The sequence below is a fragment of the Puccinia triticina genome, chromosome 10A (assembly GCF_026914185.1).
Source record: "Puccinia triticina chromosome 10A, complete sequence".
NCBI lineage: Eukaryota > Fungi > Basidiomycota > Pucciniomycetes > Pucciniales > Pucciniaceae > Puccinia > Puccinia triticina.
In genome coordinates this window covers 5099428-5115453 of record NC_070567.1, presented here as the reverse complement: position 1 = coordinate 5115453, position 16026 = coordinate 5099428, and the positions used below count along the sequence as shown (strand labels likewise).

The 16026-nt window shown below is 45.8% G+C and overlaps 4 protein-coding genes across 4 annotated transcripts; 3 read left to right on the top strand and 1 right to left on the bottom strand.

Moving 5' to 3' along the window:
- Positions 1-206: 206 nt before the first annotated feature.
- PtA15_10A509 (uncharacterized protein) lies at positions 207-869 on the bottom strand (the record flags this gene model as incomplete). Its single annotated transcript, XM_053160692.1, has 2 exons — positions 207-602; positions 714-869. The coding sequence occupies 2 exons, from the start codon at positions 867-869 to the stop codon at positions 207-209; spliced, it is 552 nt and encodes a 183-aa protein (XP_053024641.1).
- Positions 870-1788: 919 nt separating this feature from the next.
- Positions 1789-2319, top strand: PtA15_10A508 (uncharacterized protein; the record flags this gene model as incomplete). Its single annotated transcript, XM_053160691.1, has 3 exons — positions 1789-2023; positions 2111-2148; positions 2245-2319. The coding sequence occupies 3 exons, from the start codon at positions 1789-1791 to the stop codon at positions 2317-2319; spliced, it is 348 nt and encodes a 115-aa protein (XP_053024640.1).
- Positions 2320-2798: 479 nt separating this feature from the next.
- On the top strand, positions 2799-3990 carry PtA15_10A507 (uncharacterized protein; the record flags this gene model as incomplete). Its single annotated transcript, XM_053160690.1, has 3 exons — positions 2799-3618; positions 3681-3758; positions 3824-3990. The coding sequence occupies 3 exons, from the start codon at positions 2799-2801 to the stop codon at positions 3988-3990; spliced, it is 1065 nt and encodes a 354-aa protein (XP_053024639.1).
- Positions 3991-6778: 2788 nt separating this feature from the next.
- On the top strand, positions 6779-7418 carry PtA15_10A506 (uncharacterized protein; the record flags this gene model as incomplete). Its single annotated transcript, XM_053160689.1, has 4 exons — positions 6779-6985; positions 7017-7163; positions 7234-7278; positions 7353-7418. The coding sequence occupies 4 exons, from the start codon at positions 6779-6781 to the stop codon at positions 7416-7418; spliced, it is 465 nt and encodes a 154-aa protein (XP_053024638.1).
- Between the last annotated feature and the right edge of the window lie 8608 nt (positions 7419-16026).

Below are 16026 nucleotides of genomic sequence, written 5' to 3'. Positions count from 1 at the left end.
AGCTTGTCTTTGGGTATTGTGCTTTCACACAAATGGAGATGCTTCATTTCATGCAGAGCGCAACAAGTCAAAAGGATATCGCGGGAGAAACTAATTCGGGATGAGTAAACAGGAAATGCACGAGTCTTGAAGTCCTAGTATACAACAACAATGACCAAATGAAATTGACGCTCGGAGCAGATGATGAGGGATTTTGAAGCCATCGACTAATTCTCGCTTTCGAATGATTGATAACTCTGGTCGAGCTGGCCGAGTCGACTGGATAGATCCGGGTTAGTAGTAGCATGGCTGTAATCGAGCTCGTCGTTGTCGAGGTCTTCCAGGTCAGCATCCAAATCTTCAGCGGGCATCAGCCCGTCGGAGTGTTGGTCTTCTTGGCCGTTGCTGGTGTTATTGTTGGGCCAGTCCTGCGAACCATCGTATTGCTGCGACGCCTCGTCGACGCCTGCTGCTGCTCCTTGTGCCTGGAGAGCCTGCTGTGCACTGGCGGTGTCTTCGCTTTCCGATAACGGCTCCGACTCCGTGTCCGATTCGTCTATCGCCCGCTGCAGTTTCCCGATCGGGATGATTTCAGTCTTTCGAAACCCTCCAATCGCGTCCATCTGAAGAAAGAATGGAAAAAAAAAAAACATCCGGTTTAAACATCTCTTTCTTTTTTTTTCGACGCCTTTGGCCTGTTAGAATCGCGGGATGAGGGGAGACTAAATACGCACTCGATCCTTATGTGCATTCTCTTCCTCCAGCAGCCTATCCCGATCGAGTTGTAGACGATCCGAGATCGATCCATTGATCCGAAGATCGGCCTCCTTCAGTCTACCCTTCAAGCTTTCGTGTCGTCTTCGTGGTTGAACTGTTGATAACACCGCCATACAAACGACTCTCTCGGATCCGGAGCACTTCCCGTTCAATCGCTTCTCGCCTCGCTGAAAAACCGCCGTCGGAGAGGGAGACGCTGGAGAAAGGATGGTTTGAGGGAATGTGCACAAAAAATATTTATGTGCTTTTCTTAAAGGCTTACCCCCGGGGTTTCCCCGACCTAGGTGAACCCCGAGCTGTACTTAGTGCTCGTCCCACCGAAAGTTCGAAACTGTAGGTCGGCGCGGCGAGGTGGAACACCTCATGGCCGTTTGTTTCTTTCTGCACAGTTGGTGCCTTTATCGTTTCTGGTGGCATTTTCTATTGGAAATCCAAAAAATGCAGAAGGAAAAAGACGAGGTAGCTACAAGAAAGTTGGAGGGAATGTTGAAAAGAAAAGTGAGCAACATCAACACTGGTCAGCGGTCTGGTGCCGTTGGCGGTGCCGGTCGACGTTACATATTTAGCTTATCGCAAGCTCCTCGATCCGTCGGTCCTGGTATGCCGGGAGGCCTCCCGCCTCCGGCTAGACAATTCTAGCGGTCAAAAAAGCGCGCGAAGTCCAGCAGGAGAGGAAACTGCAAGTCCGCGCTGATTATAGCATTGAGGACAGGTCGACCCGTGCAAGAACACCACATCAGGGCGAGCCATATATCGGCCTGTGGCTATAGCCCATTCGCACGGGACGGAATCGGAGGCTCCTCGCAGCTTATGGCCCCCTCTGTCGCAACGACGAGATGCGACAATATTGGATAGCCGGTGTGACATTTCGCAAAAGCTTATTACGTATGGAAGCAAAGACGATTGGGTGCCATGTTCCGAGCACAAAAGGCGGCCGGGGGCCACATCGCTCAAGCAGGTTCCCAGCAGGCTCAAGCTCAGAGTCGATCTAGTCCGCGGTGTATGAGCGTCTGATCATAGAGTCAGACCGAAATGGGTTTTGCGTACAGATTTCATCGCGCATCGGAATACCGTGACTTGAGAAAAAAGAAAAAAGAGTCCTATTATCACGATATAACTGGCTCTGATCAAACTGATATTTTGTACTATCGAAGTGGTAATAATAAAAGGTTTGTGGAACTGTCCAGTAAGTCACCCGGGCGAAGAGGCAACTGCACCTTCAAGCGGTCCATGAGCGTGCCATCTTCAATTTGTCTGGACGAGAAAGGTTTGATGATCTCAACTGACTCTTTACATTCGATATCTAGAGTTGACAGGAGAGTGAGGCTGTCTGACATTCTGTTTTTTAAAAAAGTCGTATCCCACTGTTGCATGTCCGGCAAAGATATGGAGGTAAATAATATGTAACCAGCCCATCTTCAGGTTGGTAAGGGGTGACTGACACCCAGTTGCTCTGGTCCATCTTGATCATCCCTTCTTGCACCACAGCAGAGCGCCGATTTGGACTATTCCACTCAATTTAGAGGCTCCCCACTTATAAACCTTGCGAAGTGCCAGCTTTGATTGTAAATAGTTTTTTCATCGCCACTGAGGCCCTTAACATCAAGCCAGACCTGTCTGATCATCACTTGACACAACCCCTCTTCCCGCAGAACCAACTTACAGGAATCCATCTAGTGACAAGTTGGCTTCGATTTATTCAGTCACTCGTGCTTCAGACGTAGATAATTAGGGCTGCTCTGTTTTCGCAGTCAATATACCTCGATAATCTCCTGAACTTTCCCCTCGTAGTAGTTTCCTGCAATATTTCATCGCTCAGCATCATCTAGATTTCTTTGATCATCCTTCTATCAAGTGAAGTCGGGGTGTGCGTGGGATCCATTCTTCTTCGCCAGTTTTGACCAATTTCTTTGGTCATTGTTCAGTCCTTCTCGTGATCAAGTGAGTCAACCACCGCACTGGGAGCGGCTAGGTTTCTCCCTTTCCCAATTTATTGACATGAATTCTCCGGATCCACCCAGAATTCCATCGGGCTTTTCTCGATGATGGATCCTTGGTACCCAGGCCCTTCCCCTCTTTCGGCGTTGGAAGTCGAGGCCCGTCGGGCCGCTGCCGAAGAGGCACAATTCTTACCAAATGGCCCTGAAATACCACAATACTCTACAAGTGTGGGCTATGATTTACCGCGGGCCCATTCGCGCAGCCGCTCCCATAGTTCCTGTGGTACACCACCCACTTACCCCAATAATCGGCCAAATATGCTTCCGGGCCAAAGTCATCCGATGCCAGCGACATCGAATCATGGAAACTCCAGCTGCTCTGATCCCTTTCTACCGGTATCAAACTATAGTGAAGAATATATTTCTTTTCAACCGCCGTGGAAAGGGGAGAATAAGTCTGAAACCTTAAGCCATCCTGGCGACTTTTCTGTGGTTTTCAGCCCTCCAACTCCTGATTCAAACCAGTATGACCCTTCGTGGAGGAAAAGGCCTTCAAATACGCTGCAATCTAGGTCATCAGTTAGCAACGAGTGCCAACCAGTTTTTTCTGCTTCCTCTTCGCCAACTTCGGCACAGAAACAGACTCATTTTAACCCGGTGGAGGCCCAGCCTGACTATTATCCGGGAAAATATACATTTATCAATCAAGTCTTCAAGCCTCTGTACCCAATCGGGAAAGAGAAGGAAATGGGAAGTCATCACCTCTTGGGACGAGAACAAAGATTCCCTAAGTCAGAAACTTCGGGATCCGCGAGGCAAATCGATTTTTCGAAATGTGTCAAACGGCGATCTGAGATCTATGAAAGACCTCCAACATCAGCCGGAAAGAAGTCCAAGCGTCCAAACGAGAAGCGCTTTCCCTGTAAGCATTCTTATCCTCTAAAGCAAGAATGATTTCCAAGCTAAATCCGGGTCGAGGTCCAGGTCCTGACTGTGGGCGTATGTTTGCGCGCGCATTTAACATGGAAACGCACCGGAAAACTCACATTGGTTATCGCCCCCGTGAGTTGAAGTGCTTCTGGCTATCATTTAGATCATACTGAGCATATAGATTTCTCGCGATGTAGATCAATGTCCTAGATGTCAAAAAAGCTTCTCCAGGCGTCACGACTTGTCTAGACATCTAGCGGCTGTCCACGATGAGCGTAGCAAAAATCAATCAAAAGGTATTGATGTTCATCCAGACCCTCTTGGGCAACCGCATGATTCACAAACAATTTCTCAGTTCTGCTGAAAAAAAATCTGCTTGAAAAATCCTTTAAAATTGTCATGTTAAAGCTAGTCGATATTTTACAAATCGACTGCTTATCTGCAACCTGATAAATTCCTAAATGTACTTTTTTGCCTCTGTAAACGGCCTCTTTCTCAAAAACTTTGACGGCTGGGGTTTTTGTTCTTCTGCTTACTTAAGCTCAATTGATAGCATGTCAAATCAAAACCTCCTTTCAAGACTCAATGAACCATGGTATTACCAAAACGGTTTTCAGGGGCCTTTGGTATAAAGACTAGTACATACTAGGAAAGATTGTTCAAGGGGAAAAAAAAACACATCCCCTTATACTGAAAAACTACTAGCAAGTCTTGTGTGAGGGCACATTGTTCCACTAGGTTCATCTTTTCAAAACCTACTAATTACTAGAACCACATTCCTTTCCCTTAATAAAATCAAATTGACCTCTACTGATTTTCAACTCATGATAAGTGATATTAATCTCTTCATTCCAACGACCCAACTTTGTTGCAATGTCCTTCCCACTGTTTGCCCTTGAAAGATGAGAGATTTCTTTGCCCTCAGAGCAGGCGAGTCTTTCAATCAAAAGAGGAGTGCCTTACCCTTGGGCCTCAATGCAAAGGGTAGTGCTTTACTCTCAAAAGAGGATTACCTTACCTCATTCTCAAAAAAGCAGTACCACTGCCTTGCTTTCAAAGGACAGAAGCCTTGCCCACCATAGAGAGCTCAGCCTTCATCAGAGGCGACCTCAGCTTTAATCAGATGGAGACTTTAGCCCTCATCGGAGGAGTCCCCAGTTCTATGGCACTGGGCAGGTTGTTCCCTGTCTGAATTTAGTTCAAAGCTGGTTGCTTGTAAATGATAAGATGATGTCAGTAAAGATCATCGAGCTCAGCGTGTCTGGACTAGGCTAGTGATCTCAATCAACACTATTATGTAGAGATAGCAAAATTTTATCTTTTTACATCCACGTAGTCCCATCAAAAATTGTCGAGTGGGTCTAGAGACAATGTCTTATGACATGCGGCCGGGCAGAAAGGATATCGGAGCTGGGCCTCGCAGCTGTAGTGTTGACCGTCAGCCTGGACGGCTCCGAGGTCCAGCGACTGGGTGCCAATGTGCACCCAAGACGCCAAAGTTAGCGAATTTGGGCCCCGCTGCGAAGTCGAACTAATGTCAGTCCTCCCTCCCGAGTTGGCAGGCAGGCGCCACTCGCGCGAAGCTGCGAGAGGAGGAGGGACCCTGCGGGGCCTTCTTCCAGAGAGGCTTTGATAAGTTCGCTGCGAAGTCCCTCCTGGGCGCTTCGGGCCCAGCAGGGGCTTAGTTAGTTCGCAAAATTGGTGATCCCAACGCTCGCCGACAGGTGCGCTGTATGGCCTTGGCTTGGTGGACCCAAAGACGAAGTCACCTCCTGGCGGACGTTGTAACTACGTTCAACCCAAGGGACATGATGCCAGGTGAACTGACCTCATCCTGCGGACAAAGGCGCGAGTTGGACCCCGCGACTTCGCCTTGTGCAGTCGTGGCATCCAACAGCTCCGCACCCGCGCGATAGCCCACGAGCCTGGCGGGGAGAAATCGCTCCCGTCCAGTGGCTTAATCGGACTCGCCGCCCAGGAGTGATTCGTCACGGTCAACGGATCTGTGCAGTCTTGTCGACGAGAGAGATTCATCCCGGTCAACGAGGCTGGACAACCTTGTCGACCGGGAGGGTACGACTTCGCCAATTGGGAGCAATGCCTCCCGGTCAACGAGATTGTACATCCTCCTTAATTGTGAGGAATTCCGGAATTCTTCCCGGTCGACGAGACTCTGAGACCTCGTTGAGCAGGAAAGATTAGTCCCAGTCAACGGGGTGGCGGGTATGTACATAACAAACACCTCCTCTGTTGATTGCTGAAGAAAAGAAAAGGAAATACATCTGCTTCAACCCATGGTACAGGCCTTCAACTGCGAAATCCTAATGTTTTGTTGGACTGGCCGGCGGAAAAAGCTTGGAGTTAATGTCCCATCCTGTCCCATCGATCGCAAAGCTGCTTTGAATCGCCGCCCCAGTTCCGACATTTGTACAGCGCAGTGGGGCCTGAGCTTATGAAGTATGGCGGGTGTCAAGCTCGGGGATTCAAAAGGGAAAACCATCGAAAACCATTTCTGTCTCGGAGCTGAATTTGAGGCAAGCCTGTGATCTGTATTAGATGGCCTTGACATACTCGTGAATCGGAAGCTCCGTTTGGCAAAGCAAATAAACAAATTTGCACACAGTCTATTTCGTCGCGGGCAGGTCTGATGACCCTGATCATCCTTACCACACCACTCCGCCACGTCACAAGCACTCCACGGTCGCTCAATTTTGTGCCTCTTAGCTCCGAAGTTTTTATTTTTTTTTGTCACTCGTTTCGGGTTCAGCTTCAAGATTGTCGGTCTAGGTGACTTCATCGTGGGTTGCGTCGTTGAATCTTAGTCGATCTGGCTGATATGTAATCAGAATGCCTCGTTTACTAACTGCGATCAGAATTCTTTAGTGTAGTAACGACCTGAAGAGATCGGCCCGCGGTCACCACTTCCATAGCTACCAGGCTGGCGACTCAGCTCGCCCAACGTTGGCTCGCGCCAACCGCGTGAAATTGTGAGAGAATGATTTTACCTAAAGTCTTATAACGCAAACAGTTGGAGTTACAAGTCTTATCAGTTTTGATACCATGTGAAGTGGCAAAGTCCTTGCCACACAGTCTTTTATTCATAGCTATCTGCGAACAATCACTTTCTCTCGGCTCAAGCTTCGAAATCAATCATGCCCTCAAATCCTCCCTCGACTTCCTCCGACACTGAAAGCATCAGTTCGTACGGGAAAGATAGAACGGTGTTCGACGAAGAGGAATCATACATGACAGATGTAGACCTACCCGAGATCAAGCAGCTTGCCAGTCAAACCATCGGTCCAAATTTTGCATGCGCAACTACTTGTCGCTCACTTTCAATATCTACGGGCTATTACTCAGTGAAGAATAAGCTTGATGACGATGGTCTAGATTTTGAACACGAGGACTCCAGGCCAGGCTCACCTGACATGCTGCACACTCCAGAAAGGCCTTATCAGCGACATGGGCCTTGTCGCTATATCTTTGAAGACGATCACGGTTTTGATGTACATTCGAAACGCGGATGGCAAAATTGCGGTAAGTCAAACTTTGGCCCTGGGGTGTGTTGTTTGTGAACCCGCGAATCTCATCAAAAGTGCTTCCTTAGCCGCTCTCGTCGCAATCATCACTCTTCTCCTTTGGGCGTTTGTGGGTTAGTATTTGTTTTAAAATTACAGACTTGCGAAATAAAAAACCCCCCAGCTAAAACTATCACTCATTTTACAGTCTGGCCGGTGTGGAGAAACACAGAATATCATCGACATCACGATCCGCTCGCTACACTTGACCTGACTCGTCAAAGCGGACCTTTTCTCCCATCCGAACTTCCAACCACTTCCTTGCGTTAAGGCTCCTTGGTTCGCGCTATTTATAACGGCGTTAATGCCTTGTCCACTTCGAAACTGTCGCGCTCACTTTGAGCATGGTCTGCTGGAACCTCCTTTTGTACATAAACCAGTCTCGCCCTGGGGGGAATTTGGCTGTCCTGAATAATCTGAATCTCATTATTTACTGGCAGTTTGTGTTAAAAGGTGTTTTGATCATCAAATGTTCAATCGGTCAAGCTGCGTAGAACGATATTCCCACTCAGGAAAAGTAGTATTCTGCAGACAGGTCCTTCTATTTTATTTTTCCTATTCATTTTTTCTTGCAGTTGTTTTTAAATATTGGCTGAGGTCTGTATGTCACACAATTCCTACTTTCAACTGATGCAACCAGTGATGAATAGACTTCTTCGCATAGGTGTGGTGATCGAACAGACCGGTCATCGAACAGAGGATGCACACCCCTCGATTATGGGCCCGTTCTGATTATCGAGAGGAGTACTCCCCTTGATGACCAGTTTGTTCTGGTCATCGAGAGGAGTACACACTCGATGAATGATTCTGTTCCGGTTATCGAGTGAAGTACTCCTCGATGACCATGTTCTGGTCATCGAGGGGGTACTCCACTTGATATACACTCCCATTGATGACCAATCTGTTCTGGTCATCGAGAGTAAGTAGTCCCCTCGATGAACGGGTCTGTTCCGGTCATCATCGAGAGGGAGTACAAACTTCCCTCAACAACAAGTTTCTCTGGTCATCGAGGGAAGTCTTTATGGGCTCCTCTCGATGACCGGAGTGGACCGGCTATCTAGGGGTATGTTATACATACTTCTCTCGATGGCTGGAGCGGACCCGGTCATCGAAACTGCTCTCAATGACCAGAACGAACTGGTCATCGAGGGGAGTACTGCTCTCGATAACCGGAACGGATCCAGTCATCAAGGGGGGTACTCCTCTTGATAACGTGCTTTTTGGACATGCTGCTATATGCTCCAAAAATGTTGAAGCCCCTGAGCCTTCGGAACATGCTTTCCAGGCAGGTGGCGTGGTTTTTGGACTTCATTTTGCTTCATTTTTCTGCGGGGGAAGGGGTCATCTGGTTTCTTCATTATTTTTTGAGGGGGACTCTGAGGACCCAGACTCTTAATTGGTCAAGATAAAATTCTCAAAAAACTATTCCTTCTTCCGGGGGTTGGCGCAGTGCGCAACGTGTTTTGAGCTACCGCGCACTGTGGCCGGGACGTCGAGTGGACACCTCCTGCAGTGCGTAACAAGTTTTTCACAGTGCACAAAGTAAATCCATTGATTTTTATAAGGTACAAGCCAATAGCCCCCAAATTTGGGGCTCCAGGGGGGGTGAAAAATAAATCCGTTGAGTCTGCTCAAACGGACTCCGGGACAGGCCATAGGTTGAAGATTGAAGGTTCTGTTCATGACCATGTGAAGTACAAGATGTGGTTATGGAATACAAAAGCAGAGCATCAACACCGGCGTTACTTGCATACCAATGCTGGCATTATTTGCATGACAGATACATGTACTGGTTTGTTTGGCCCCCAGAGGCCATTTCTTTAGTTATATGTAGATATTTAGCATGGTGTACTGCTTCATCCAAATTTGCCTTGCAAAATTCAGGTTTTTGCTACAAATATGCAATTTTGCCAAGTACTTTTTTTGCATGGTGCCACTTTGTCAAAAAACATCAGGTCAAGTCCCACATGGAAAACTTCAGGTTTAATTTTCAAAGGTTGTTTTTACATTGATTTTGAATCTAGAAAACTAATAGGGGGGTTCACAATTGAAATTTACAAAACTTTAGGACACATTTTGAGGGATTTCTGAACATTTGTTTTTAAAAAATTGATAAATTGCGCTGTTTGTTCAGTATCACCTGCTGCTTTGCATTTTCCCTAAATTTCATAAATTTTGTTCATGAATGCCAATTTGGCTTCAAACTTCCCCCCTGATCATGGCAAAAGAAAACAAAAATCATAACTCCTCATTGCCACACCCAAGCCCTGCCAAAATTTTACAGAGGGCAGAAACCCCTCTCAAGAGCAAATGAGGAGCTGAATGGCATTATCACACCCCAGGAATGGATACTGTGCACCCATTTTGGCAGGTGTCCTACTAAGGAACACCACCAAAACCATAGCCACGGTGCCCCAAAGGGTCCCAAATTTTTACAGTGCACAGATTAAGCTCTGAAAAAAATATGATGAGTTGTGTGGCATTAGCACACCCCAGGAATGGATTTGGCTAAGGTTTCTGTGGTGTTTCTTAGTAGGACACCAGCCAAAATGGGCACACAGTAGCACACCCCATTCCTGAGGTTTACTAATCCCATGCATCTCATTATATTTTTTTCAGAGCTTAATATGTGCACTGTAAAAATTTGGTACCCTTTGAGGCACCGTGGCTATGGTTTTGGTGGTGTTCCTTAGTAGGACACCAGCCAAAATGGGGTGTGATAATGCCATGCAGCTCCCCATGTTCTCTTGTGAGTGGATTCTACCCTCTGTAAACTTTTGCCGGGGATTGCACACCACAGTGAGGAGTTATCTTGTTGTTTTTTTGCCATTTTTGAGAAAATTCTGAATCCAACTACCATTTGGTATTTCCATCTTCAACTTCTGGCTACCCAAATGTGCCCGGGTCAATTTTTGGTCCGTGCGACCCCGGCGCAATGTCAGGTAGCGGTCCTCTCAACGTAATGCGCGGTTGGTAGTCATAGATCAAATTTAGGATAGCTAATCAAGCCTATTGTTATTTATGGTGTTCAAAATTGCATAAGATTTTTTTACATAAACTCATAAACTGCAATTTTGGCTGGAAGATGTCACTTTAAGGTCTATGCACGCTGGCATCTCCCAGCCAACATTGGCTTTATGATTTTATGTACACCGGTACACAGGCAATATTGAACACCATAATTCCCTTATCCAAATCAAGATATCATTTTTGCTTTCTCTGTGAGAATTTTGATCAGGAATTTACACTTATCTACCTCAAAGAAAGGCAGCCTCTCTATTCCTCAGGTGGTTTTAGTAGCTTCAATTCCACATTCCTTCTCTCCGTGTTTTGTGCTCTTTTTCCTCTAGCAATGTGCTCTTTTCATGCCATATTCTTTCCCTTATTGGAATGAAAATCTAACCACCACTTCCTGGCAGGAAATTTCACTTTTCTCTCTCCTACAGCACTCCGGGAAATGTTCCTTAATCATTCACCCATGAAGACTCAAAATAAGCTCCTCCAGGAACCCAATTTGTTTCAATATACACTATATCTAACTTGCACAAAACAGGGACATGCAGGACCGTGAATACCCATTTTTATTGCAAATATCCTCTGAAAACACTCACTCTGGGTATTATTTTCTCTATCAAACACACTCCGGGCAACACTGGGTCGCTACGCTACGCTACGCTATTTCAGCGCTACGCGTTAGCGTAGCGGCAAAAAGCGCCCCTCTATTTTGCATAGCGTTAGCGCGCTGTTAGCGCCGCTACGCTGCGCTAATTTTCAGCGGCGCTAACGGCGCGCCAATTCTTTGTTAGCGTTAGCGCGCCGCTACAGTCGCTACGCTACGCTGCGCTGCGCTACAGCGCTTTTAGCGGAAAAAAGCCATTTTTTCCCGCCAAAGGCGCTGTAGCGCAGCGTGGCGCGCGCTCTTTTGCGCCCTGCATGTGTAGCGTTAGCGCAATTGCGCCCATCTGCGCTAACGCTACGCTATCAGCTAAAATAGCTGCGCACCGCGTGCGCGTAGCGTTAGCGCATATGCGTGCAATTGCGCTAACGCTACGCTAAAAAATAGCGCATTTGCGCTGCGCTGCGCTACACTAACCGCTATGGTTAGCGTAGCGACCCAGTGTTGCTCCGGGTGTTATCTTTTCTAAGAAAAGTGCCTCTTTGCCCTAATTGGAGGACTTCCCGTTGATCTGTAAATACAGATCTGAGCCAACAGATTTCAGATTTCACAGTGAAATCTTGGTCCCTGAAGCTCCCAAAAGTGATCCACAGTTCCAGATTCCAGATTCCCCTGCAAAATCTGGAATACCAGATTTATTCAAAGTTGACAGGAATTCCTAAATTGGACTATGGCAGAACCTGGAAGATATGTACATATCTATTATTGAATATGGCTAGAGTAGAAACACAAAACATGACATCCAAAATTTTTGTTTCAGAGCCATGGTTGGTTGGAAAGATTGGCCAAAAATGTTGCTCAGACTCATGGTGGCTATATTGGCTGGCCAGATGCGCCATCAGAAATGGCCATATTGTTGGTTTGAGAGCATAAAAATGGCCACTATTTTGGTTCATTTGTTCATTTTGGCAGAGATTCACCGTCACTTCACAAAGAAAACCTGTTTTGGCCAGAATTGTTGGTCCAGCACCTTGATGAAATTAAAGCTGGAGGCGAGAAAAGCGGGCGGAGGGAAAAAGATCAACATAGCTGATAGCAGACAAGTAGTCTGAAAAAGGACCAAATAGACTTGATTGAAGGGGCTAATGTGCCTTCACAGATAAGACAGTGAGCGGGCTAAAGTGCGCACACCAGAACAGGATGGTCAGGAATGATGATCTGAATTCCTTGTAGTCTAACTAGCTTATATAGACTACATACAAATAGATCAACTCATGGGCGCGGTGATTTAAGCATAATGAATAAGAAAAAGTCACAAGAATATTGGACATATGAGACAAGTGACATAATGTTGAAAGAAAAAAATGGTTGGGATAGCTAAAACAAGTGAAATTCCAACACACCTCTGTGAGAATACCAGCCAAGGTGACCAACAACCTTCTCATAAATGCAGGAAGTTGTTGCGATCTAAAGCTGCAGAAATAGGTGAGCAAAAGCAAACCATCTCTGCAGTCCAATGCGCAGCGCGTCGGGAGTCGGAAAAACTAATCACATCTGTATGATGAATGTAGTGCCAACAACCGCAAGCAGCAAAAATCAGCTTGAGGAAAAATCCAAGAGAGAGTCTCTACTCAAGCAAATAACCACGAGCGCCAAAGGTATGCAGTTTTTAGGCAAGAGCAAGATGACAAGATAGTAGCTGACTGCTCTATTAAAATTCGACTAGGCATTGTCCCAGAAGAAAAGACCAGACCCACCAAATCCACTCAAAGAGTCAGAGAAAAATTAGGTAAGTGGCAGAGTTCTACAAAAGGGCGGCTAAAGAAACAGAAAAGCTAATGAGGAGCAATGCTTGTTTGTGATGTTCAAAAATTATTTTCAAACCACTTTCTTCATGAAATCATAAGATCTGCATGTCCAAACTTTTGATGGGGTGAAAGTTGAGGGTTCTCTTCATTTCAAGCACCTCTCAAAACTTTGATAAATCTTATGATTTTATGTAAAATGATATTCAAAAATCAATTTTGAACACCCTAGTTCTACAGACAACAGAGCATCACTCCTGAGCTGTTTTGCCAACCCAATCCAGGAATAGGAAAGAAAAGGCAAACTGCCCTATCAAAGTGAGAAGTGAGAAATGGCGACAGTTGAGATCCGGGAGTAAAATAGGATAACTGACGCTCAGTTACGCTAAACAGCACCAATCAAATCAATCCTGATATTGTTCAGTTTCTTTAACCCTTTTTCTCTAAGTATACAACAGCCTATTGCCTGCTCTTAGGTAAACCAAAATTCCTTTTTCCTATTGTCTAGATCAAAAACTATTGTACATAGTGATAGCACATAGACTCATGAATAACAATCTTAGTCCTCTGAATTCTTTCAACCTCCATAATAATGTGATGCCAGCCCATTGCTAATTAGAGTTTCATGGCATAGAAAATATTCAACATCAAAGTATTCCTGAGATTTTTAGACTGTTTGAGTGTGTAACAACAAATTATACAGTTAGAAGTCATTTTCCTACTAAGCCCACTGTGCACCCCTTATATGGCATGTTCTGATGACACATTATTATTGTATTTACCTTTAACCATGGACCTTTGTCCGCTTTTTGTATGGATATATCACTATCCTTTAGCTAGTTGAAATAAGTTTCTGCCTTGGATATTCCACAGCTGCCATGCTCCCTCTTGGTTTGGAAAGCGGCTGGGTTCTTGTTTGGCGCCTTTTTTGGAGCAGAGGGGAGCAGGTGATGATTGTGAGGGGTGGACTCCAGGGTCTACAAGCTTTCCTGGTTCCAAATATGAAATCAGGTTTTCACTAGAGTGTAGCTGTACTCCAAGATCATGTAGTGGAGAATGGGGGCCCGGGGGTGATTTTTGGCTTTGGCCTTGTCTGACAGATGTCAGGATAAAACCCAGCAAGAAAAAGACGATATGTCTTAAACAAATGCCGATTTGAGGCAAAATAGGTCCAAGCTTTTTGGTAAAGACAATACTAGAAATTTCAGGGGAGCCATTTTATGCACATTTCTCTGTGCCCTCCAATTTTCATTCTTCTAGTTACAACATGGGACAAAAAAGGTACAAATACAAAAACAAAATGGGCAGACAGCTCCCAAATGTCTGCCAAATTTGGCCAACAACTCCCAAAAATTTTGTTGACATTCTGCCATTTCCTTTTTACTTTGACCACACTCAATTCATATTTGAATAAATTCCTTATTGATAAAACTCATCTTTTAGCATCATTAGAAAGAATTGTAGTACAGCTTATCTCACACCATGCAGTCATGAACCTTGAGTATTAGAGTTATGATTGCCATCATTCTTCATGTGTAGTCTTGATGTTTGTGTTTTCATTCATTTGTCTCAACCACAGTTTGACCCCTTGTAGTTAGTCCATAAATGCCTAGCCTACATCAGGTAAAAAATACCATTGGTTCTCCTCCATTTTTTCCACTGTGCCCATCCCAGAACCGCATCCGGTGAGACTCCATCTCACAAGCTATCCTTCTCTCTATCTCACGAGGCTACGAGCCATCCTTCTCTCTGTCAATTGTGACAGTTTTCTCTTTTTCCGCATTCCTGATCTCGAACTCCTCCCTGCTCCAGTCAAAGCTTCAACAAAAGTTGTGGCCCAAAAAAGGGACCCGGGGGCCGGTGGACGTCAGGAATTTGGTTGAGAGACGGTCCTGCCAATATAAAAAAATTCCGGGAGTTGTTTTCCCAAAATTTGGGAGTCATTTTTCCAAGTCTCTAAACTTAAAGGTGCAATGTCTTTCGAAAGCCAAATATAATAGGAAGTTTTTTTATATAATTGCCAGTGCTCTGTAAGTTTAAGTGTGTCTCTACCGTACCAATGCCATGTTTCCTCGATCAAGCAGCTTTATTGGATGAGACCGCAGAAGTAGACTCCTTCTGTTACCTGTGTAATGTAGACTCACTCTCTTCTGTTCTGTAGCCCCCCATAGAGCCAGATCTGCAGCCTGCAATGCAGATTTTTGCGGGGAAATCCAGTCCCATAGGCTGCAGATCTGACTCTGTAAGCAGGATAGGAATTCATCCTCACCGTCAGAACCCCGCGGTCGTCTCTGATAAGCTTCTAATAAGCTTCTTGCTTAATTCGTGTACGATAATGGTCATGAAGATTCTGGGTGAGTTGACTAGATATAGATACATAAGTACAAGCATACATAGCCAGGAGCCTGCATGTCTTGTACATGAACGGCTTCCTGCTGCTGGCTCATTTGATGGGGCTTAATCAAGCATCTCCGATTCCACGAGCGACAGTCTTCGGAAAGGAAAGGTGTCGATTCTTACAACTGTGTCAATGCGGTCTATGGTTCATCCAGTCATCATCTTCATCCAAGGGATACACTCAGACGCCGATATAAAATATGCATTTGTATCATAAACCTGTGTGCATAGAATCTGGTCCATGCGACTTGATCTGGTAGTCGATTCGGGTGTTGCTAGGGTACGGCGGGGCCCGAGAGCAGGCAGGTGTGCAAGAGGATTGGAAGATGCTGGAGATGTTGAGTTGCTGATGGCATGCTGACTGTTATTTTAGGCTCATGAGACCAATCAGTTGGGAAGATTGTGGGTTCAAGCTCCGGAAGAGGAGGAGAAAGACAGGCTAAACCGATTCATCCAACATCTCCGGTCTCTGCTGCTGCAAATCTGCCCCGTCGCACATCTTGATGAGTGATAGTGACACGGCTTCAGGCAGCTGGGTTCTTGTCCTCCATCCATCAAAATTCAAGAGGGAGAACTGAATTTAGTAGCTTGCGTCCGACTCGAGATCCATCAGGCCACTCCAGCAGGACCCATATACTTTCCTCCCCATCAATCTACGATTTCTGAAATACAAAGCTCGAGCTTTAGCTGCTGCTGCTTTGGTTCTGCAGCCTCTTCCTTTCTGCCGCCCTCCTCTAATCAGCACTCCTATTCGTCCCCATACTCATCTCGCATCTAGAATCCTCAAGTAACTGTGGGCTGGAAACTTGCAACTACGGTTTAAACTACACCTGAACATTTAATTTTTCACAGATATATATATACAGCCGTTCCACCCGGCGAGGTTCCCACCGAATTTTCTCAGCGGAAGAAACTCTCACCGCCTCTCATCCTGTCGTTCTTCGAGTACCTCTTGATTTCCCTCTCCATTAGAAATACCTAAACCATTCCCAGTGATACTATCG